The 21,763-nt window shown below is 48.5% G+C and overlaps 9 protein-coding genes across 9 annotated transcripts; 5 read left to right on the top strand and 4 right to left on the bottom strand.

Moving 5' to 3' along the window:
• Window positions 1-76: 76 nt before the first annotated feature.
• I302_101463 (glutamate-tRNA ligase) lies at window positions 77-3,227 on the bottom strand (the record flags this gene model as incomplete). Its single annotated transcript, XM_019186849.1, has 12 exons — window positions 77-305; window positions 384-781; window positions 853-1,175; window positions 1,232-1,338; window positions 1,395-1,562; window positions 1,633-1,841; window positions 1,921-2,079; window positions 2,149-2,276; window positions 2,377-2,592; window positions 2,716-2,777; window positions 2,837-2,934; window positions 3,042-3,227. The coding sequence occupies 12 exons, from the start codon at window positions 3,225-3,227 to the stop codon at window positions 77-79; spliced, it is 2,283 nt and encodes a 760-aa protein (XP_019049727.1).
• A 275-nt stretch (window positions 3,228-3,502) lies between these two features.
• I302_101462 (uncharacterized protein) lies at window positions 3,503-4,662 on the bottom strand (the record flags this gene model as incomplete). Its single annotated transcript, XM_019186848.2, has 4 exons — window positions 3,503-3,783; window positions 3,884-4,192; window positions 4,304-4,553; window positions 4,624-4,662. 4 exons carry the CDS (start codon window positions 4,660-4,662, stop codon window positions 3,503-3,505), a joined length of 879 nt encoding a protein of 292 aa, XP_019049726.2.
• Window positions 4,663-5,334: 672 nt separating this feature from the next.
• Window positions 5,335-9,371, top strand: I302_101461 (uncharacterized protein; the record flags this gene model as incomplete). Its single annotated transcript, XM_019186847.1, has 2 exons — window positions 5,335-6,348; window positions 6,411-9,371. The coding sequence occupies 2 exons, from the start codon at window positions 5,335-5,337 to the stop codon at window positions 9,369-9,371; spliced, it is 3,975 nt and encodes a 1,324-aa protein (XP_019049725.1).
• Window positions 9,372-9,884: 513 nt separating this feature from the next.
• On the top strand, window positions 9,885-10,445 carry I302_101460 (uncharacterized protein; the record flags this gene model as incomplete). The annotated part of the gene is made up of 2 exons (XM_019186846.1): window positions 9,885-10,318; window positions 10,409-10,445. The coding sequence occupies 2 exons, from the start codon at window positions 9,885-9,887 to the stop codon at window positions 10,443-10,445; spliced, it is 471 nt and encodes a 156-aa protein (XP_019049724.1).
• A 746-nt stretch (window positions 10,446-11,191) lies between these two features.
• On the top strand, window positions 11,192-12,455 carry I302_101459 (uncharacterized protein; the record flags this gene model as incomplete). Its single annotated transcript, XM_019186845.2, has 4 exons — window positions 11,192-11,302; window positions 11,408-11,679; window positions 11,826-11,976; window positions 12,072-12,455. The coding sequence occupies 4 exons, from the start codon at window positions 11,192-11,194 to the stop codon at window positions 12,453-12,455; spliced, it is 918 nt and encodes a 305-aa protein (XP_019049723.2).
• Window positions 12,456-12,817: 362 nt separating this feature from the next.
• I302_101458 (uncharacterized protein) lies at window positions 12,818-14,679 on the bottom strand (the record flags this gene model as incomplete). The annotated part of the gene is made up of 5 exons (XM_019186844.1): window positions 12,818-13,006; window positions 13,129-13,259; window positions 13,376-14,367; window positions 14,433-14,490; window positions 14,559-14,679. 5 exons carry the CDS (start codon window positions 14,677-14,679, stop codon window positions 12,818-12,820), a joined length of 1,491 nt encoding a protein of 496 aa, XP_019049722.1.
• A 1,794-nt stretch (window positions 14,680-16,473) lies between these two features.
• Window positions 16,474-17,622, top strand: I302_101457 (uncharacterized protein; the record flags this gene model as incomplete). The annotated part of the gene is made up of 1 exon (XM_019186843.1): window positions 16,474-17,622. One exon carries the CDS (start codon window positions 16,474-16,476, stop codon window positions 17,620-17,622), a length of 1,149 nt encoding a protein of 382 aa, XP_019049721.1.
• A 169-nt stretch (window positions 17,623-17,791) lies between these two features.
• On the bottom strand, window positions 17,792-18,580 carry I302_101456 (mitochondrial 54S ribosomal protein mL59; the record flags this gene model as incomplete). Its single annotated transcript, XM_019186842.1, has 2 exons — window positions 17,792-17,839; window positions 17,930-18,580. 2 exons carry the CDS (start codon window positions 18,578-18,580, stop codon window positions 17,792-17,794), a joined length of 699 nt encoding a protein of 232 aa, XP_019049720.1.
• A 425-nt stretch (window positions 18,581-19,005) lies between these two features.
• On the top strand, window positions 19,006-20,923 carry I302_101455 (ATP synthase subunit beta, mitochondrial; the record flags this gene model as incomplete). The annotated part of the gene is made up of 4 exons (XM_019186841.1): window positions 19,006-19,174; window positions 19,321-19,636; window positions 19,699-20,795; window positions 20,859-20,923. 4 exons carry the CDS (start codon window positions 19,006-19,008, stop codon window positions 20,921-20,923), a joined length of 1,647 nt encoding a protein of 548 aa, XP_019049719.1.
• Window positions 20,924-21,763: the final 840 nt, after the last annotated feature.

Raw genomic sequence — 21,763 nt, 5'->3', positions numbered from 1 at the left:
TTTTCCGCTACGATATCAATCCAGAAGACATTAGCAATTCGCCAAGTACCTCAGGCCTACTTCAGAGGGTGACTCACTAGATCTTCTCAGCCTCAAACATCCCACTCTTCACTGGAATCTTGAATCCACTCGTTCCATTCGAAAGTAAGATCCTAGTACCGTCGGTACTTTCGGTAGACGCAGCAGCAGCAGCGGGAGCTTTGGTAGTAGCACCTGGTTTACCCCATGATCCCTTCTGGGCACCGGCGACTTTCGGTTTCTCAGCTGCGGGAGTAGCTTTGAGAGTGATCGTTTGAAGACGGCCACTGATCATACCATCAGCATTCTGCGCAAGACTTGACAACCAGAGATGGGAGATGAGCGATGGGAGAATGACCACTCACTCAGGGATAAAACCAAATTCCAACCTCCCCTCAGCATCCTTCGTACCTTGACAGATATAATACCCCTTCCTTTCAAACTGGATGATATCCCATTTCTTGAGACCAACCACCTCGGGCGAAGCGAGCGCTTTGGTCCTGTACTCCGTCTTGGGATTAATGACCTCCTCGAGATCATCGCCCTCTTCCAACTTCTTCTTGGTAATTAGGTAATCGTATTCGATCAATGTGACGGGGACCAAGGTGTTGGTAGATGATGGGGCGGATAACCAGTGAATCTTCTTGGAAGTTTTCTTGAAGTCTCCTTCGAGGTGTAAAGTGAATTCAAGAGATTCGACTTCACCGGTAGAAGAGGATTTCTTGTTGGATACGAAGACGTTACCCCAGTCCATTGCTGTGATCTACCATCACGATCCACCATTCAAAATCAAGTCAGCTGAATGCGCTGTCTTTCATAGCTTAGCTGACCCACCTCTTCGTTATCACCGAAACTAGCAGCATCCTCCTGCTCTACCAACAACTTCTCAGAGAACACAACCTTCTTATTACCGATCTCAGGGTTCTTCTTGTGCAAAGGTTTCTCTTCAACCTTCTCACCACCCTCAAGACCTTTCACAGATACGGGTACAGCTTTATCCTCTGCGATAGCCCAATATCTAGGAGCGATGGGATCGATGACTTTCTTATTGACTGTCCAGATACCGTCCCATTCCAACGAAAGTTGAGCTTGAGAAGCACCTTGGCCGAGGATGTAGTTCTTCAATCCCTGGACTGTCATACCTCTTGATCGGATCCCTGCACACACATTGCATCAGCTACTATAAATGCCAAAGATCTGGACAGCTGCTCACCTCGGACAGTGGGGAATCGAGGATCGTCCCACCCAGCTACAACACCTTTCTCAACCAGGTACTTGAGCTTTCGCTTAGACAAGACGGTGTAGACGAAGTCGACTCGACTACAAACCCACAAGTCAGCGTCACCCCCGGTATGACAAACATTCATCTGACTAACCTGAAGTCGAAGATCTCAATCTTGGGGAAACCAAGTTTCTCCAAGAACCATTGGTACTGCTCGTGTCTGGCGTAGTACTCGTTGGCCCTGAGAGCGTGGGTGACACCATCGAGATGATCAATGATGGGACAGGCAAGATCGTACATTGGATAAGCCTTGTATTTGGTACTGTTCCAATCAGACAGCTGAGTTAGCGATATCACTTAGAGCGCATATGGAAGCTGTCGGTAAGATTTACCCAGTGATATGGTGAGAACCTTCAACGTATCTGTAAACCACTGGATCTCTCATAGAACCGTTCTTGTGCTTGTAATCGATCTTAGCTCTCAGAGACCATTTTTTGCCTTCGTCAGAGCCTGATAACATCTCCTTGAATCTCGCAAGATTGTCTTCAATCGAGGCATCTCGGTTTTTGGATGGGATCTCGGCTCGTCGTTGCTCCTTGACCTGCACCGAAAGAAGTATGAGCTTGAGACTTCAAAAAACAAGGACTTAAAAAAACAAGGAGGTGAGAAACGAAGCTTACAGTCTCACCGTCTGTGTCATCCATGAACGCATCACCTTGTCTGATAAGCTGTTCAGTGAATTGTTGGATCTTGTCGAAATGGTCAGAAGTGTGGACGACTTTGTCGAATCCGATTTCGATCATTTCCAAATCTTGCTTGATGGCATCTTCAAATTCTCCCTGATGCCACCGTCAAGATTCATAAGCTTCATATATGGTACCTTTCATATCTCGTATGATAGAGCTTACCTCCTCCTTCAATGGGTTGGTATCATCAAATCGAAGGATGAATTTCCCTTGGTATTGGTCCGCTAAGAATCTGTTGAGGATAGCAGCTTTCAAGTGACCGATGTGAAGGAAACCTGATGGTTCGGGGGCTACATTGAAATAACACACAGTAAGCTGCCGTTATCTTCCGTCTCACTCTTTGTGTTCTAAGGGACATGTAATGATGAAGAAATGCAAGAGCGAACATACCAAATCGAACAACAACCTTTCCTTTGACGGCATTAGGCAAGACCACATCGACAGTTTCCAGTCTCTTGGTCTTCTTCCCCTTATCCATCTCTGACCTGGCTTGTTGGAAGGCCTTGAGGGCGTTCTGGGGTACAGAAAGAGTCTCGACGTGGTTGAACCATCTTCCTAAATGGGGTCTTCCGGGTTTCTTGATTGATCCCATTGCTGAGGTGTTTCCTGCGATAGTCATGGGATCAGCAAACGCATTGAACAGCCGGGCTACGGCTCAGGACGTAAAAACGACTAGGCTGCTTTGATGTCATGACTTGTGTGGGAGTGAGGGGACGGGGACAAACCTACCTCGGATGGTACCCCAGATGATAGCATCTCCGAAACCGAATTTGGATCCAGCAAAGTAAGTTCTGTCGACGACACAGAATAAGCACGAGCTGATATCTGCACTCCTACATTGCTAGCTCACCTGTATGCGAGATAATCATCCAAGGCATCTAATACACCAGACACTTCTTGGAAAGTGCTGTTAGCCGCAAGAAGGGTAGGAAGGGGAGGAAGGGGGATCTGTGATCCACCCAAAAACAGTATCAGTACAAAGTTTCTCTCATCTTCCCATCTTATAAGCTAGGTACGTAGACCTTCTGGAATGAGCTTGAGAAAGAGTCACTCACCTCCTTCCCATCAACACCCTTCTCCAACTCGGCTCTAACAGCTTCAGCACCTTTGATCTCTCCATAGCTCGCTTGACCAGTTTCGCCCGACTCGGTGTCCCACGATACGGGGATACCTTGGATCAAAGCTAATGCGATGAGCACGAAGGGAGGGTTTTGCACGAGGGGGATGACTACTGATGGCATTTTGTTTATGTTCTGGTAATCAAGGAGAAAGGAGGAAAGAATTGTTGAAATGACGAGTTAACTTTGACTTTTTCCAGTTGAGGTGAGATGACTATGACCTCCACTTTGATGGCGGAGTCGGATGTGGCGGTGATGATCAGCTTGCCTGGTCTGTCCTCTTTGGTTCTCTCGGTAGCATAGGATGATACATGTACCATGGACTCAAGGGCCAGCTATCAAAATCCGAAGATATACATATGCATACATGATCCACAGAGTTCAAACATATAATCAACCTATCCACCCTGACTCTGCCCTCTATATTCACCCGGTATCCTGCCCAACTCTCCTTCTCCTTCCCCATTCCTCCTCACTTCGTCGCTCGTCTCATCTTCGTCTGGTATCCTAGCTAACGGCGCTATGGGCGGTGTGAATGGTGGAGTATGTATGGGCGTTCCACCTGAGAATGCTCGAGGTGGGGGTATGGGGGAAGGTAATTTGAGGATTAGGAGTATGATGTGTCGGAGTGGGAGGGAGAATATCAGGGGGGGTTCTGTTATGCGTATAGAGTTGCCTGCTATATATGAAAGCAGTCATATTGGTGCAATCAGCTTACAGTTGGAAAAGCCAAGACTGAGGTGGTGTATCCGGAAGACAGGTAGTGAGGGGAGACCTACATGAGCTTGGCATCCCTTCATCATCATCTAACCACAGTTCCTCTCCTTCCACAGCTTGATATTTACCCTTTCGTGCTTTACGCTGCCTCGTACCTCCCTCCAGATCCATTTCTTCCTCATCAAAAAGCGTTGTACTCGGTATTGGTATTTCTTCTTCTGTAGGTGGTAATAGGAGATCATCATATGCGAGTGAAGGTGATTTGGGTAGATTCGTAGAATGGTTGACGTATGATACGCATAGTCCAGTCAGTTGTATGAGGAACAGGAGGAGGTCGAGCAGGAGTATACGGGTGAGGGATGCTGGGTTTGCTATGTAAAATGCAAGATGTAAGCTATCATATACACACTCGAGTGACGAAAGGCCCAGTCACAAGTTGTGCTCATGAGTATGTTCTACTATTACAAGACAAATAGACTCACCCTGCCCTACGAAATCCAATATCAACCCCTTCCCACCATTCATTCCACCCGCAAAGTCCAGCAAATGCAGGAACGCCGCGGCGAGATTCAGAACCACCAACATCAACGATAGTCCCATCAAGCTCTTTGTGGGATGTATGAAAGCACATGCGTTGATTTGTACTTGTGCGAGCACTCTTGCGATGAGTATGAGTAAGTTGGGGGTGTAGAAATGCTGCATTACGCATAATGCTTGGGCGATTGTTGCTAGCTGTACATCGAGTAGGTGATCCCGTCAGCAATGACAGACCTTCCATCGTAATAAACGAACGGGGACGTACAGAGGCTACGGCATGTCGCCGTTGAGGTGCATAGACCATAATGCTCGTAGATGAAGGGGTAGTGCTGATCCTGACGAATATGAGCCTTGTCTAGACCTTCGTAGGCTTATATCTAATTCCCGAGTTATATGGCCATCATGGGATGAGCTCGATTTTCCTCTTGTGCGTTGTCTGTTCGAATTTCTTGCTTCGGTAGAAGATGTTCCAGAGTGATGCTCCGTGTCTTCGCGGTATGTCTGGTTCGAGTGATAATATAAAGAGGCTGAGAATGAGTGAAAGCCAAGAAGATGCAGTACGAGTAGAAGAGAGCCGGTTGAATGCATTCATCATCGTCGCTCATTCACTCACTCACACTCGGTCAGACCGGGGGCCCATTTGATGTTTGTAATGTCGATTAGAAAAAACTTGTAATCAGCTTGTGCTGTGAACTGATAGTTGTAATCTGATTTGTAATGTCCCTGAACGCGTCTCTTCCATCCCGCTAAATCACTTCGCAATAAAATCAAAACATTCATGTCAACTACTCGTGTCTGAGAATGTTATTGCTATCATTGTAGTTCTCATCTTGCCATACCTCGTATAATCACAATATATAATGCTCCCCACAATCACTTGAGTGACATATCATCCACTTAGAAAAGCTCACTCTTGTACCTTGTGATACGAATTGACGTCGGCGGAATGTATCATCGTAATCTGTAAACAAAAACAATGAACCTGCAAGCCCCCATTGCTGGGCCATCTCGACCACGCCCTCCAACGAATCTCTACTCCTCTCGATCTGATCCACCCTCCTCCTCTTCAAGAGCATCTACACCATCCCATCACCATAAATCATCTACCCCCTTCGAAGGTCGATATCCCACACCAGCTCTAAACCACAGGTATTCTACCTCATCTCTAAGTGGGCGCTCATCCACACCGATATTCTATCCCAACGGTGCTCGATTTCGCTCCCAATCTGTCCTCAGCACCTCTCAGAAGGAGGATGAGCTGATAAATAAGAAAAGGCTAGATTCATTCCACAAGCTCAAATCTTCCTGGGATCTATTAAAGGAGAAATACGGTTCGATAAGCCTAGAGGACGATGATGAGATTGATCTGCGTACTGGGAAAGTAGTCAAGGACCGAGGGAGGTTGAGAGAATACGTGGGAAGAGATTTCGGGGAAGTGTCTGATACGGAGGAAACACAAACTCAGACGGATGGGGAGAGTAAAGGAGAAGGATACGAGATTGATTCGGACGAAGATGAGATTGGATTATGGGATGAGAGGTCGGGGTTGGATCCTCAGGTTGCAGAACCGCCGTTGTTGTGGGAGGTGGAACGTAATTTGAGAAGGACGAAGAGCTGGGTATCGGAGGAGGATCAAGATGATTTGAAGGAGTTCTTGTCCATGGAAGCTCAGCGGAATAGGCTGTTGGGGAATGACGACGACGACGACGTCAGTGAGGATGAGGGAGTCCCTGAGCCTGAATCGGAAGAGTTGAATTATGATGACAGAGAAAGTCGGGAAGAGTCAAGGTTTAGAGGGACGAGGATACTACCTGTTTCTGCTACGCTGGATGATTTGTTCGCTTCGGATCAAGACAAGGAGGATACATCGGAGGACGAGTTGCAGCTTATCGATAGCGAGGGAGAATCGGGTAAAGAAGTGTTCAATGTCAATCCCACACCCAAAGCCAACGATATCAATGATGATGATGATGATGATGATGATGATGATGTAAGTCCATTCAGATGCTACATGGCTTGTTGTGTTAGGATGCTAAGTCTCCCTCCACTCAGCCATTTCTGCAGGACCGACCAGCTAGTCCATCACCTTCCCCTCCTCCACGACGTCGCGGGAAGACCCTAGAAGTGGAAGTCGTCATCCCACTTCGGCCGCGTCGCAAATCCCTCCCTGCTCCCACTGTGTACGTATCTCAACCACAACCGCCAGCTGCGAAGAGAATCGTCAAACCATCCGTCTCCGCACCATCCTCGATCGATCTCTTCAGAAGCCCTCCTCCGGAAGACGATCTGTGCTCCCGATCACCCTCGTGGTCTCCTTTGAGGTCGCCCTCACGGTCACCTTCACCTGTGCACCATTCACCAGCTACACGATCACATCTCTCCCCTGCACAAGATGGACACGACCGTCAATCTGCTATCGTCCTTTCCCCCTCCCCACCACCAAGACAGCTACCGCCCGTTCGATCACATTCTCCATCGTCCACTACACCTCGGGCCACAAGCCTGACATCTGTCAAAGGCAAGGAGCGAATGGCGGGAGAACGGCCCGACGAAATAGTACAGCCAACACCTGCTCAGTCCGATTCACCTTACTATACAAGAGTATGGAAGACCCCAAGCGGTGTTGTCAGGGTGTGCAAAAGGTGCAGGAAGGCTGGAGGTGTACGGGCGGAAAAAGCACCGTTGTGTAAGGGCAGAGTCGACTTGGCGAAATGTACATTTGAGCGGACAGTCATCGACCTCGATCGGACAACGCAATCAAACCGTCAAATCAAGGCTCATCGACCGTTGACACCGTATACAACAGGACAATCAATCATCAATGCAGAGGACGGTCTAGAATCACTTCCGTCAGACCACAACACAATTTCCAATACGCCCGAGCAATCTTCTCCAGGAGAGAAACATCGAAAATCTCACAAACGCTGCTTGGCCTGTAAAGAAGCAGGAGGAGAAAGAGCTAAGAAATCTGGTTCCTGCCCTGGCGGCTTCAAGAGGCGATGGTGTCATTGGTATGAAGCAGAGTCGGAGCAACGCGATACTGTAGATGTCGAAGAGGAAAATCAATCGACTTCACGTCAGCGGTCCAGGACATCAGTACTTCCCGATATCCCTCTACAGACGAATGAAGCATCAGATACCGACAATACGCCCCTCAAGCTGAGAAAGTCCAGAAATCGGCGAAAGTCCATGATTTTGACATCCGATAGCGAGCCTGACTCGGCTTCCAAACGACCTCTCTCACATATCGCATCGACTCCAATGAGAACGCCTACTCGCGCTGCAAGTGAATTTGCCGGCACCCCCTCTGATCGACCTGCAGATCTCGACAAATCGATATATGCTAGTGCGTTGATATATAGGAGTAATGGTCGCGCTAGGTACTGTGGAGCATGTCATGAGGCTGGTGGAATTAGGGCAGAAAGAGCTTGGTGGTGTAAGGGAAGAGCTTGGGCAAAATTCTGTCATTTCCTTAGGAATTACGATGTCTCGAATGCTGAAGATGAAGGCGGTTCACCTATCTCGAAGGTCGGAAGGAAGACTCCAGAAGTGGTGATCAGGTCTTCGAGCGTGATGCGAACGAAAAGGAAACGGGTGGTCTCGACGGATGCTCCACAGATCCCTTCTTCACCTTCCCCAACTTTGAGAAACTTCGACAATGCCTCTCATATGCCTTCGCCACCTCCTACTTCTTCTGTGGAGCCGTACTCTCCTAATTTGAACACATCATTCTCGACCAGTCGACCTATCATCGGGAGAGATTCCTCGTCATTCTCGTCAATGCCACCTTCCTCGCCTCCGGTATTTGCTCCTTCAAACCGACCTGTACATCCAACACCTTCACCATCGTTGTCTGCTGCGCCGATCGAGGAGTCTCCGGTAATACAAAGAATATCAAAACCGTACTTACCACCCAGAGGCCAGACAATAGGATTTGGACCGACCCCACCACCTTCCATCGACGGAGCTAGAAGCTCCTCAACATTAAGTGATAATGTTCCGTTGACCTTACCTAGAAAGAGTATACTGCGCAAACCTTCCGAAAGTCCATATTCCACTTCAAGTGGCAGTGGCAGTGTGAAGCGTGCAAGATTCTCATTACAACCTCGATCGCCTGCCAGAGAAGAATCCTCTGATCCTCTACACCAGGAGGTCGATCAACCAAGCGAAGATGAATTATCCATCCATGACGGAATGAACCATTACAATCACTACTCGTCCTCGCCCGTTGCCGCTACTTCCTCTTCTCCCGCTTTTAACCGATATTCAATATCCTCGTCGCCATTACGAAACGAATGGTCCGTCCGAGCAGCAGATATAGGAATGAACCTTGGTCCAGAACATACCGGGGCGTTACCAAAGGGAATGATCAGGGCTTTGGTACCGTCATTGGCAAAGTCCACTACGGCTACTTTGGGTTCGTCGGTCAATCGGAATTTCAACTTACCTACGCCACCTACAAGTTCTTCTTCCACCTCTTCTAGCTCGACGGCAGTGCGGAATAGGAATAATACTTCGTCGCCTGCCTTGGGTGGGAACAGGACACCAAATGCAGGTGCCGGGTTGATGTTACCTCCGCCTGTACCTCTTAAACGATCTACTCCAGGTCCTGCTTTTGCTACTTCCTCCAGATCAGACTCGGTATCAGCCCGAACTGCCGATAGGGCTTCAGACCCTTTGACCCCCTCAACGCCTAGACAGAAGAATCAACCTATCAAATTCACCTCTCTCCCTAGATCACATATACAATCCAGATCAAGATCACGATCAATATCCATCCAACCTTCCTCCTCCTCTGGAGGCTCTAGACTGTCTACACCATCGTATAAACCCCCTATCAGAGAAGTGTCCAGCACACCAAGGAAGAAGAGTCGTGTGGAGATTGAATTAGCGAGGAAAGCTCTGGAATTGGGTGATGAGGCGGGATTGGAATGGGGATTGGACGAGGATACGGAGGATGGGGGGAGGATGTGGAGGGAGGGGAGTGTGGCGCTGCTGAGGAGTGAGCTGTGAGGTGGGGTTTAGCATGGACCTGATAAGGATGTTCATGTGGTCAGATGAGAAGGAGGGAGGGTGTCGTGATCTTTGAGATGGGATGATAGTTCTCATGGGATGCTCCTTTCTGTCACGCTATTGTTGAATGTATTGTTGTATACTCGTATGATATGCATATAATGCTAGGCCTCGTCTTCTTACCAAATGGCACTGCATGACTCCTCGCTCGTACTCGACACATGTAGAAAGCGGAATACAGCTTGAGTTTCGCGTACATATCACTCAATGTTTGGGTCCGCCTGCGATGCCATTTCTCATGACGTCAATCAAATGATCGACATCGACATCCAGCGATGAGATGTAGTAGTCTGCAGATTCAACATCGATCTCATCTGAACAATAGAACATTGTAGTCTGGTGTAATACATCACGAGTATAACTTGTCCATATTCTACCTCACCTCACTGAATCTGTAACTCACAGTACATAACATCTCCCCCACCAGTGACTTATACAAAATCGTAATCCACAATGTCCGACCCCTCCGGCCCAATCGTTCGAAAAGCCTTCCTCCTCGAAGCCCTCCTCAACCTCTTCTCCCTCCCACTCATCACCCACACCTCGACCGTCCTCTCGTATATCCTAAAACACCCCTCGCAAATCAACCCCTCCTCCATCCTCTTCGCCCGCCTATTCGGAGGAATCATCATCGGTGGTCTGACCACTGCGCTCTTGTACGGTGCGAGACATATACCCTCCCGTCGAGCTGTTTATTGGACACTTGGTATGGGTGAGGTACTGCTGATTCCCCTCTTGGCATTGGAGGGGAGTAAGGTGAATGGTGCGTTGAGTCGGAAGGTCGCTTGGGGGAGTATAGGGATGTTGGCTCCGCCCTTGGTCTGGAGGGTGTTCGTGCTTTATGTGAGGCCTGATTGGATTGGACGAGAGAGGGTGGGGAAGGATGAGTGAGTGAGTTTGCGTTTCGGCAGCGGGTGTTAGCTTTTTGCTACTCCTACCTCTGCTGGGATTGAGCTGATGTGAATTGCGGGACGTAGGAGACAGCCTTTGATAAGGGATGAACCAGGCCGTTAGATGGCTACTTTCATTCGAGACACTATGATGTACAACTCTGCTCAAGGTACATTACCAATGCCAGGTGAAGATGATTAATGTGATGCTGTTGATCTTGATCTTTCTTCCGCATATGGTGTATCTGCATTACATATCATTCATCACAATTTCTTTTTTCATTGAGAGTTCCATACCCAGTCAAGACTCGCAAATGAATTCGGATTGATCAAAGGACGAGAATCGAAAAAGATTTACGTTAATACACCGCCGATCACCTAACTTATCCATTGGTCCGTTCGATTAACTCACTCAAAGCAATCTCTCCTTCTATCTAAAGGCAGATCCTTTCATCTAGTGCGCTTCAGCCGAGTTCTGGAATCAATGATGATTTCGCCTCGGTGTCACACCTAACAAGGATGGGAATCCCGCATTTACCTGAACTCCATCAGCAACTGCGAAATGCAAAGTTGATTAAGGAGGTATTGACCGTTAGTGTCTCGATCTGCGCTAATGTCGACTTGATTGATCAAATCAATCAATCGACCTGGATTACATACATTTCCCATTCATCTGGTGCTGTATCGGCCATATGGTCCAGAGATAAGGTATATAACAACCTCGATCCATCATGATGATCACTGACTTCCCAACCATCCCTCATCCACCTCACTTCTGTTCTAACGTTTCCTTTCCCTTTCCCTCCTTCCCTTGCATATACTTCCACTTCCACTTGAATCTCACTTTTTTCCCTGCTGTCCCACTACGATATGTTATCTCTTCTGCTTATCTCCCTCCTTAGTATGAACGCTGGCGTTCATGCTCTACCAACCTTCTCAAATTTCACGACTCGTCAAAGTGGTGAATCGCACCAAATAACTGTGAGCTTTCTCCCGTCCCCCACAGGATCTACCTCGATCTATGCAACCCTTAATATATATGCACTGCCAATGCTGACTATTCCGTTGGTTTGGTATCGTATACAGCTCATCAACAACTGTGGTTCAGGCAAGGCAGTATTCGTATACGAGAACCACTCCATCCCTTCAGGCAGTCAGACCATCTCAGGTGAGGTGAGAGGTGGTCTGGCCTGGATGTCAGGCATGCAAGGTACAAACTGTGGGGATAATGGGCTGAATTGCGGGATGGTAGAGTTCAGTCTGGTTAATTCTCAGGGAGGTGGACAGAATGCTGGGGATTATAGTTTGTTGGATGGGTTGGATGATGAGAAGGGGGACAGTTTGGGGGAACATACTTTGTGAGTCCAGTTTCCCTCATTCCCTCATGATCTCGGACCAAATTCGATAGAGGCTGGACAGACAACCCATGTGCTGTTGTGTCCAAACGCTAGATGGGGCGAGGGGTTTGACGTTCATTGATATTTCATCTTGTCCTACTACATAGCCAGTACTCCATGGACTTCGCTTTCACAGGAGCATGCACACTAGCCCCCGGAGCATGTACCGGAGATTCTGCCGCCCAATGCCCAGGAGCGTATTTGGATTCCGCCACTGAGGGAGGGGCCAACGCCCAGTGTCTCGCAGATAATGTCGGAGTGAGTGATGTTATTCCTTTCAAAGTCAACTAGTCATGAGCTTGGGTTGGAACGACTGAGCAGTGCGCTGACGCACGCATCTTTCTCCTCGATAGATCTCAATCACCTTCTGCGTGGAAGGCAGTGCAGCAGCACCCATTCAATCATCTGCACCGGCCGGTACAGCCGTTACACCCGTACAAGCTGGTTCTGCGACTGCACCAGGTGGGACTGTCCCTCCTGGAGGTACCTCCTCTGCACCCCTACCAGCCGGTACCGGTGTCCCTACCAGCCAACCCGCTAACCCTTCTCCTCCTGCAAGCGTCCCGCCAAATGGCGCTGGCAGCATAGCCGAGGGAGAACCTTCCATCGCGACCGTTCCCAGCCCTTACCCCACTTCCGTGGGACCTACCACCACTGCTGTACCTCCGCAAACTATCGGAAGCTCCTCAAAGCCCGCTTGGGGAGGTGGGAGAGTCCATTGGACCAGGACTTACTAGGGCTCGATGGACACTGAGGTGGTAGATATGACAGTCGTATTTGTATTTACGGTGATTCCTCTGGTAGGATGATACACTATGTATGTGGATGCACTAAGTTTCCACGTTCGATATCATTCTCTTCCTGCTCTGGAGAAAGGCACTCTGATGGGCCAGTTCCAAAAGTAATGCATTTCTATGTTCGAGTCTGAGGTCCATTATAGAGTTATACGTATCAGCTACAAAGATCGATATGATCGTTTCGTGTTTCATGCCATGTCCTTTCCGTCTCATGTTGTCTTGCCGTACCATATCGTATTTTGATCATTATTGTCCCAAATTGACTTTTATTATCCGTAATTGACCATAACTCGTTCTTTCCTTCAATGTCCTGAGATGACCTTTAAACCCATTATCAATCCCATCAGAGTCATTATACTTGTTATTAACGTTATTTCCGTTGATACTTTGGAGAGCCCAGACGATTGTAAAGATCCTCCACTTCCTGCTGTTCTGGTTGCTGTTACTGTTAGACCGCCTACTACGGTTAATTGCGCGTGGATCGTGCTTGTCTAAGGGAACCCCCAACGATCAGCTCCAGGTGTCTATCTAATAAAATTGACGGTACGAGTTACAGCGAGAAAGGCCGAGGACTTCAGGAATTAGGAATAGGGGAGAGGCGCATGGCACTCACTACTAACACTGGCCCAGTCTGACCTGCTGCATCAGTCGTAACTCCATTGGTAGATGTGACAGTGACTATGACCAATCCGCCGTCTGATCCTGAACTCGCTCCTGGATCTGTAGCAGTGACAGTCACGACGGCTATATTGTCGAGTATATTCAGCCATCATTCTCTTTTCTCGATAAGACAGCGGGTTGGACGGAAGGAAAGACCTCCAAGAAAGATGACGAGATTAGCGTAAAGACCTCAAACTCACCCTGTCCTCCATCAGTAGGTACGGCAGTCTGCGTCGCCGTACCTCCCCCAGCAGTGACGACCACCACAACAGTCTCTTCCGCCTCTCTCGTCGTAGCTACCCCGTTGCTTGTTTGTACCACCTGGGTGGTAAAAACCCGTGTAGCCGTGGCTGTGATTGGCCCACCGGGGGTGGGGGTGGTAGAATGTGTTACGACATTGGTGGAGGTGGCTGCTACAGACGTTGGTGCTGCGGCAGCCGAGGTCACCGAGGTTTGAGCTGGGGGTGGTGTTGATGATGTCGGAGCACTAGAGGGCGCGGTCGAGGTTGGTGGGATGGTCGATGCTGGACCTGTTATGGAAGAAGAAGGAGGGTTGGTCGATGAGATTATTACCGACGATGAGGGTGGGGGAGAGGTGGAGGGGGTGGATGATCCATCGATGGTCGAGGATATGGGAGATGAAGAAGGAGGAGAGGTGGACGGGGTAGTCGACGGAGGCACAGATGTACCGGGTGCAACCGTCATAGGAGAGGTGGGTAGTGTGGAGGAAGGAGGAACGGACGTACTGGATATGTCCGTCGGAGGGGAGGTGGATGGTGTAGCAGAAGGAGGGACGGACGTACTGGATAAGGGCGGAGCGGATGAGACTGCCGACGACGAAGTAGAGGATACCGCTGATGAAGGTGGGATTGCACTTGATTCTGCTGCGGAAGAGAGCGCAGCGGAAGAGGAGGGCACTGGTGCTGCTGAAGTTTCTGCCGAAGACGATGGCTCGGCTGATGATGAAGGTACGGGAGAGGGGGTAGGCTGTGCACTTGAAGATGGGGCTGCTGAACTTGCTTCTGTAGATGGCGAAGGAGAAGGAGCTTCTGAGCTGGGAGTCGGAGCTGCTGAAGAGGGCTCTGGCGTTGTGGACGACGCCTCTGTAGCAGGTGAAGGGGATGGAGACGGCGTTGGTGTTGGGCTGAGGCTAGGGCTAGGGGCCACGGCAGAAGATGTATCTGCTGAGGAGCTATGACCGATGATAGAGATCTGTCAATAAGACGTCTAAGGCGATTCTAGGATAATATCACTCACGGTGGTACAGCAGATGGTACTTCGGAAGCAGCGGCAGAAGTAGCTTCGGCTGAAGTAGCTAATGCATATGAGACTTAGCTATGCCGTGTTTATATTAGGTATTCAGACCCAGAAAAGAAGACTTACCCGCTGCTGAAGAGCTAACGTCCTGTCTTTTGATCAATCCCTTGCCTCTGCCTTCTGAAGCTGGTCTAGCAAGTATCTGAGCGAGACATGATGCATGTAACAGCAATGTCGAGAGTAACATGGTCGATGAGACTTTGCTCGTTTGATTCTTCGCCTCTTACTGCGTTTCACTTTGACTCTTCTTGACTATGTGTACAGTCGCTCGATCTCAGATGACATGACCTTTGAGAGTTCTGTTTGTCGATAAGTCATACAAAGGAGGATGATTTTCGAAGATGGAATAACTTTGTGTTGATCTGAGAAAGCACAGCTATCGAGTGAGGCTATGCTTTTCCCAAGTGCTCTTGTCAGATCGATCTCAAAGAGTGTAGGCTCAAAGGTGTATTCGTACGTTATACTCGTAGGGTATTTACTAGGATGCGAAAAAAGCAGAAACCGCTAAAACGTCACTTTCATCTCATGTTCAACCTCCACCTTATAAGCAGCTTATTTCGCAGTGGCCATTGAAATGTGGCGTTTGGCGTTATGCTTAAATCATGCAGGAATGGCTACGGGAATCGGGAGGATGAAGAAGCGGGGATAGTGACAAGGATCAAACGAATCATAATCATGGAAAGACGATAAGGACTGTAAGAGGTCGGGCTGATCAAGTGAACAGGAAGAACGTGTAAAGGGTCAGACGCAATCGTGGGGTCTCCCTTCCGATCGCTGCGGGTTTGAGAGACTACGAGTCTCTCACTGGGAGCTTGATTGCCCTGTGGTGCTTGCATCTCCCATGTTCCGGGTATGTGTCGGAGGGAATCGTCTCATCCTTTGTATAGGATCTATCTGGGCTCCTAAGTAATAAGTCTCATCTCTGACCGTGAAACCACTTCATACTGTATCTGCCAAATCGCCCGGATGAGCACGCTGGTGATCTTCTAGAAGCACCCGAGGAAGGAATTTCAACGTCAGATGAAAGGAGCTTGTACCATCCCTATATCTGAGCATGAATTGATATCACGCAGATTGTGATCAGTCCTGCCAAGTATACCATGTAGGATGGGTTTGTCCTTTTTCGAAAAGCTATCGTCCGAGCTCATCCTCTGGTTCTACATCATCATTCGCACTTATACTCTTGCAAGACTCGAGACGTACGCGCCAAAAGACGTCACACAACGAGTTGCAACAACCCTGACTCCCTCGACCGGTCCTTGCTATGTCCCCACAATTCCTCTCCTTCCTCGAGAAGCACCTCCGCCCAATCAAGTACCCTCAACTCCCACGTCCCAACAGCAGAGAACAGCATCCTCGCCTCGCCACGCTCTTACACGACTTCCATCGGAGTACTGGAAGAAGGATATCATCAGTACGGGGAAGGTCTGAGAGAAAATCTATTGCATAACGCTGCTGCTACGCTGTTCTATGATATTCACAGAAATATACAGAGTGAACAGGATGATGGGCCCTCGAGTGTTGGCGAGGAGGGAGTTAGAGGACCGCCCGTCTCGAGAGATGAGCGAACTGATTGAGTGGACGGACGGTGCCTTTGGAAAGGGTTATATACGTATATGGAGAATGTCATGCACTTTTATAGGATAATCACTTGGGGTTTGATGTAGGTACAGGAACTGAGCAAAGACAGAACGGACATAAGTAAAAAATGACTATCAAGTGAAACTCCCCTGCTATAACTGAGATTTGATGCCTTCGTTCTTTCCTTTCGAGCCTGACACCCCAGGCATATCCTTTCATGTTCGGTGAGGTAGACGTCACAGCGTAAGACACCGCTGTGTGCGAGTCAGAGGGTAAAAGGTCAAGGTTCGTCTACATTCAGGTATTCAAGCTTTTATCCAATCTTCTTTTCGTCAGTCTTGCGATTCACCTCATCTACATCAATCACATTCAGAAACAATTTCTGACAAAGTACAGTATCATGTCCTCCTCTGCCTCCATAGCTTCACGACAATCCCCCTTAGATGATACCTCATCTTCCATCTCCACAGCCCCATCAGCTACCGGTCCGTCTTCCCTCGAGCTCGACAAACTGGCCATAACGTCTTCTCCTCCTTCCTCTGAAGTCAATTCATGCTCCTCGCCCACTATCTCCGACAAAGCTAATGCCCCAAACCCATGGCGTATCTCCCCCCACCGCCTAGCCCTATCCTCATGCCCCTGCACCTCCCTCTCCATAAAAAAGATAGCATCCCTATCCACCTCAGAGGAATACCTGCAATTGAACCTAGACCGCTTCGACAAGCTCCTAACGCGTCTTTGCAAAATCTCCAATATTCCCCGAATCAGCCAGAATGTCGAGCTTGTCTTGCGCGAGCTGAGACAAAGGGGGTTCGAGCTCTTCCATTTCGCTGGGAAAGTACTGACTCAAGATGAGTCTGGTCCGAACAGACGGGGAGTGGTGATTATGCTTCTGGTTCCTGATCCTGACAATGTAGTGATGGGACATAGGATACTGGCTGAACTGTTGATTCAGTTTAGGAATAGACCTGATAAGGATAAGAAGGGTGGACGGGAATGGGGTGATATAGAGAATGTGGCTAATAGGTATATAGAGGATCCACAAGATTGGGTATTAATTCAATCATTCGAGTATTTGACCGATAAAAATAACCATAAGAAGATTGAGTATACTATACCTGATAAGACGGAGGGGAAATCGTGGGAAACCATCATCAATGATTTACTTTCCAGGATTAGACATTTGTATTCTGGGTTGATAGTTTACGCGGGGAACGTTATACCTGTTATCACAAGGGCTACTCGGGAATCGAAGAGGGATGGAATGAGGGTATGGGGGTTTGAGATGGAATTGGTGTATAGGAAGACCTCGATGGGGAGGTATGTGAGGTTGATTAGGATTGGGTTGAAGACTTTTCCTATGGGGTCACCTGTATCGGTGAACAAGGGGGAGGAGATCGGGGCGGTGGTGTTACTTGAGATCAAGGATGATGGGATCAAGCATGCTGTTGTGATGTACAAGGATGAGTGGCCGGTGGTACATTCTTATAGGGATGTTATACCTCCTCCTGATCTGAGTGGGCTGGAGGGGTTGATAGGAAAGAAGTGAGCGAAGATGATTTGGAATGATGTCTGGATGGTCTAGTAGAAGCCATTGTGTAGTATCGTTTTTACGCTAGATGATCTCGTTAATACAGGAGAGTGCGTGAAATTGACAGATATCACTCATTTGTGTCATATATGCATCTATGTTACATTGTGCTACGTCGTCCTACAAATTAAAAGGGCAATGATGGTCTATTCCTGATCTTTTCGTCATTTCGGCCCTACATAGTCGAACATCAAGACAAAATCAGCATATATCACACCATTCATGACTCATCTCGGGATCACAAGAGAGTAGACGTCACACTCACCTGCCTCCAATCCCTAATCCTCTTCTCCATTCCATCCAACCTCGCCTGCCTATCCGCCAATTTCTGTGTCCTATTTCTCTCATCCTTGTGCCCCTTGAACATAACTTTCCTACCAGTATACAAACTCTTCACACCCTCATCGACCTCCTTCTCCTGTGCCTTGTATGGCAATTGACCCGTCCAATTGATGGTAATCTTCTCATTGAACTTGACAGGCCTAGATACTCCCACGATTTCTGATAATTCTGCACTTTCCGATCCCGAAGAGGAAGAAGGACGTGGAGATTTGGTAGATAAGGGAAGATCGATAGAGGGGTAGAATTGTAGGAGTTGTTTTTGTCTTCGGTTCGAGATGGCAGGTTTCTTCCAATTGTATCGCGCTTCTCCCGTTAGGTCTGATTCTGCTGATCGACGGTTCATCCTCTGTACCAAGAATGGGTTGGGGATGTTGATTTTCGAAGGGAGAGAACCATCTTCACTTGAGATTTCGAGGGATGAGATTCGTTTAGCTATGCGTCGTTGGAGGACTCTGGGGAGGTGTTTGAAGTGGACGGGTGAGGTGGGATCGAGGGGGAGAGTGGGCTCGAAGGCTGCTGAGGTTGAGCGAGTTATGGAGGATGTGGAGAGTAGACGTCGGGCGATTGAGGTCATGATGGTTGTGGACTGTGAGTGAGGAGTGACCAGTTGAGAATAGGGATTGAATATGCTATTCAGTATAGGATTGAACATGCATCTCACCAGATTCAACTTATTTCGAAATGATGTCCAGGTGAAAGTGCAAGTGCGAAGTGGACATCGCCGGGAGTACACGGCTTAACCTGTATGCAGGCTAATGTGCCACACTGGAAATACTTCCGTTAATCAAAACGCCGCTCCGAACCCTTAGCTGCTCCGTTTGTATGGTGAGTGTAGGGTGTACTCTGCATTCACCAACCAGCGTATTCCCCCACCAATCGCCAGCTACCACCATCTCTCCTCTTTCTCTCATCATCACCATCTTTGATGTATCTCACTCTTACCCCTCCTCATCCTTCTTCTATAACCTCTCCTTCTAGGGTAGACAAAAAGGACTCAAAATGACTCTCGTCTCACGATCTGCTATCCGTCTCTCAAGACGAGGTGGTCAACAGCTCAGAAACGCCCGTGCCAACGCGGCTTTCTTCACCACCGCTGCCAACCAAGCTCAAAACGTTCTCCCAAAGTTCAACGCTACCAGCTCTAGAGTTCAAGTCCCTGCCAAATCTTGTGAGTGATCTCATCAACGTGGAGATGCTAGCAAGGATAGACACAGGAGAAGAGAGAGATCTCAGATCGATGGAAGAGATGTTTCGAGGTGGACGGATTATTTCGGCCGGAACCACGTAAAATGCTAACCATCACTTTTTGAATAGCTATCAACGCTACCAGAACCTACGCTACCCCCTCCAACCTCCAGACCGGTGCCATCAAGACCGTCATTGGTGCCGTCGTCGATGTCCACTTTGACTCCGACAACCTCCCTCCTATCCTCAACGCCCTCGATGTCCAATTCGCCGAGGGTCAAGAGAAGCCCGAAGGTGGTCGACTCGTGCTCGAAGTCGCCCAACACTTGGGTGAGAACACCGTCAGATGTATTGCTATGGACGGTACCGGTGGTCTCGTTAGAGGTCAAAAGGTCGTTGACACTGGTGCTCCCATCAAGATCCCAGTCGGTCCTGCCACTCTTGGGTGAGTTGTGCTTACCTCCTATTTTGATGTATCATCATACTGATATTCTCGATACTTTTCAGTCGAATCATGAACGTTATCGGTCAACCCATCGATCAACGAGGTCCTATCAAGGGTGTCAAGGAAGCCCCTATCCACGCCGATGCCCCTGAATTCGTGGACCAATCCACCCAGGCTGAGGTCCTTGAAACCGGTATCAAGGTCGTCGATCTCCTTGCCCCTTACGCCAGAGGTGGTAAGATTGGTCTTTTCGGTGGTGCCGGTGTCGGTAAGACTGTGCTCATTCAAGAGCTCATCAACAACATTGCCAAGGCCCACGGTGGTTACTCCGTCTTCACCGGTGTCGGTGAACGAACTCGAGAGGGTAACGATTTGTACCACGAAATGAGAGAAACCGGTGTCATCAACCTCGAAGGTGACTCCAAGGTAGCTCTCGTGTTCGGTCAAATGAACGAACCCCCTGGAGCTCGAGCCCGAGTTGCCCTTACCGGTCTTACCATCGCTGAATACTTCCGAGACGAGGAGGGTCAAGATGTGTTGCTTTTCATTGACAACATTTTCCGATTCACCCAAGCCGGTTCCGAGGTGTCTGCCTTGTTAGGTCGTATCCCCTCCGCTGTAGGATACCAACCTACCCTCTCCACCGATATGGGTGGTATGCAAGAGCGAATTACCACCACCAAGAAGGGATCTATCACCTCTGTGCAAGCCGTCTACGTGCCTGCCGATGATTTGACTGATCCTGCTCCTGCCACCACCTTCGCCCACTTGGACGCCACCACCGTGTTGTCTCGATCCATCGCCGAGTTGGGTATCTACCCCGCTGTCGACCCCCTCGATTCCAAATCCCGAATGTTGGATCCCCGAGTCGTCGGTCAAAAACACTACGACATCGCCACCCGAACCCAACAAATCTTGCAATCTTACAAATCTCTCCAAGATATCATTGCCATTTTGGGTATGGATGAATTGTCAGAAGAGGATAAATTGACCGTCGAGAGAGCCCGAAAGATCCAACGATTCATGTCTCAACCTTTCGCCGTCGCTCAAGTCTTCACTGGTATCGAAGGTCGATTGGTACCCCTCAAGGAGACCATCCAAGCTTTCGAGGAGATCCTTGAAGGTAAACACGACCACATCTCTGAGAACTCTTTCTACAGTGAGTAACTGGGTCTTTTTCAGACAATTGATATCTCATGCTAATGGATGATGATTTTTGCAGTGGTCGGTGGTATCGAGGATGTCAAGGCCAAGCACGAGAAGGCCCTCAAGGAGCAAGGTAACTAGGCGGATCTTAGAGTAGACAACAAAAGTGTTATATGAATGAATGCTCGGATAGTAAATATCTTTGATATCGTGTTTCATCGCATTGCTTGCACTGTCTGAGTTTCAACTTAGTCGACCGTCATACGTAAAACAAAATGAATCTCAATGAAAGAAATTGGAAAGGGTTCACCTCCGTGTTGCGTGAACACGAGCATGAGCATGAGCTTGAATACTGGAAGGATTGAATGAAGATATATGGTGGAATGCTGCCACGTATCCCCGCAATTGACAAAAAACGCACGTTCTGCCCTAACTGACCTGAATGTTTTGTGTTTGTTTCAACACACACCATGCTGAATCGCTCAATGAGCCGCTTGCCTCATGTGGGGTGTACTATACTAACCAACCGTATACTGACTACGGATGCATACGTCTACAGTACCAGTCCAATGACGTCGCACCAAACCACCGATACTGCATATAACGCTGTTCAACGCATTTCTAACAACCCAAAGGACCCCTATCAATTTAAGAAGAAAGACGGAAACGGAAGTTTCTCTCTGTCTTCTCCTTTACTCAGTCTTTGATACACAGCTCAATGGTCATTACCTGCTCTTGTTGGCGACATGTCCTCATGTTATGGTCATGGTCAAGGTGCTCCTCGTCAATCTGAGTGACCAATATTGAAGGACGAGAGTGAATCAGGATAGAATGGAAGAACGAGATATGCTTTATGATATATGATACTATGTACTGACGCACTGATCACCCATTGTTGTGTTCCTCACTTATACAGACACCAGTTGAACAGACATCTACCTTTTAATTCAACTTCCCACACTTACTTTCGTTTTTTCTCCT

Source organism: Kwoniella bestiolae, chromosome 1 (assembly GCF_000512585.2).
Source record: "Kwoniella bestiolae CBS 10118 chromosome 1, complete sequence".
Classification (NCBI taxonomy): Eukaryota; Fungi; Basidiomycota; class Tremellomycetes; order Tremellales; family Cryptococcaceae; genus Kwoniella; species Kwoniella bestiolae.
This window is presented reverse-complemented; position numbering and strand designations above follow the sequence as displayed.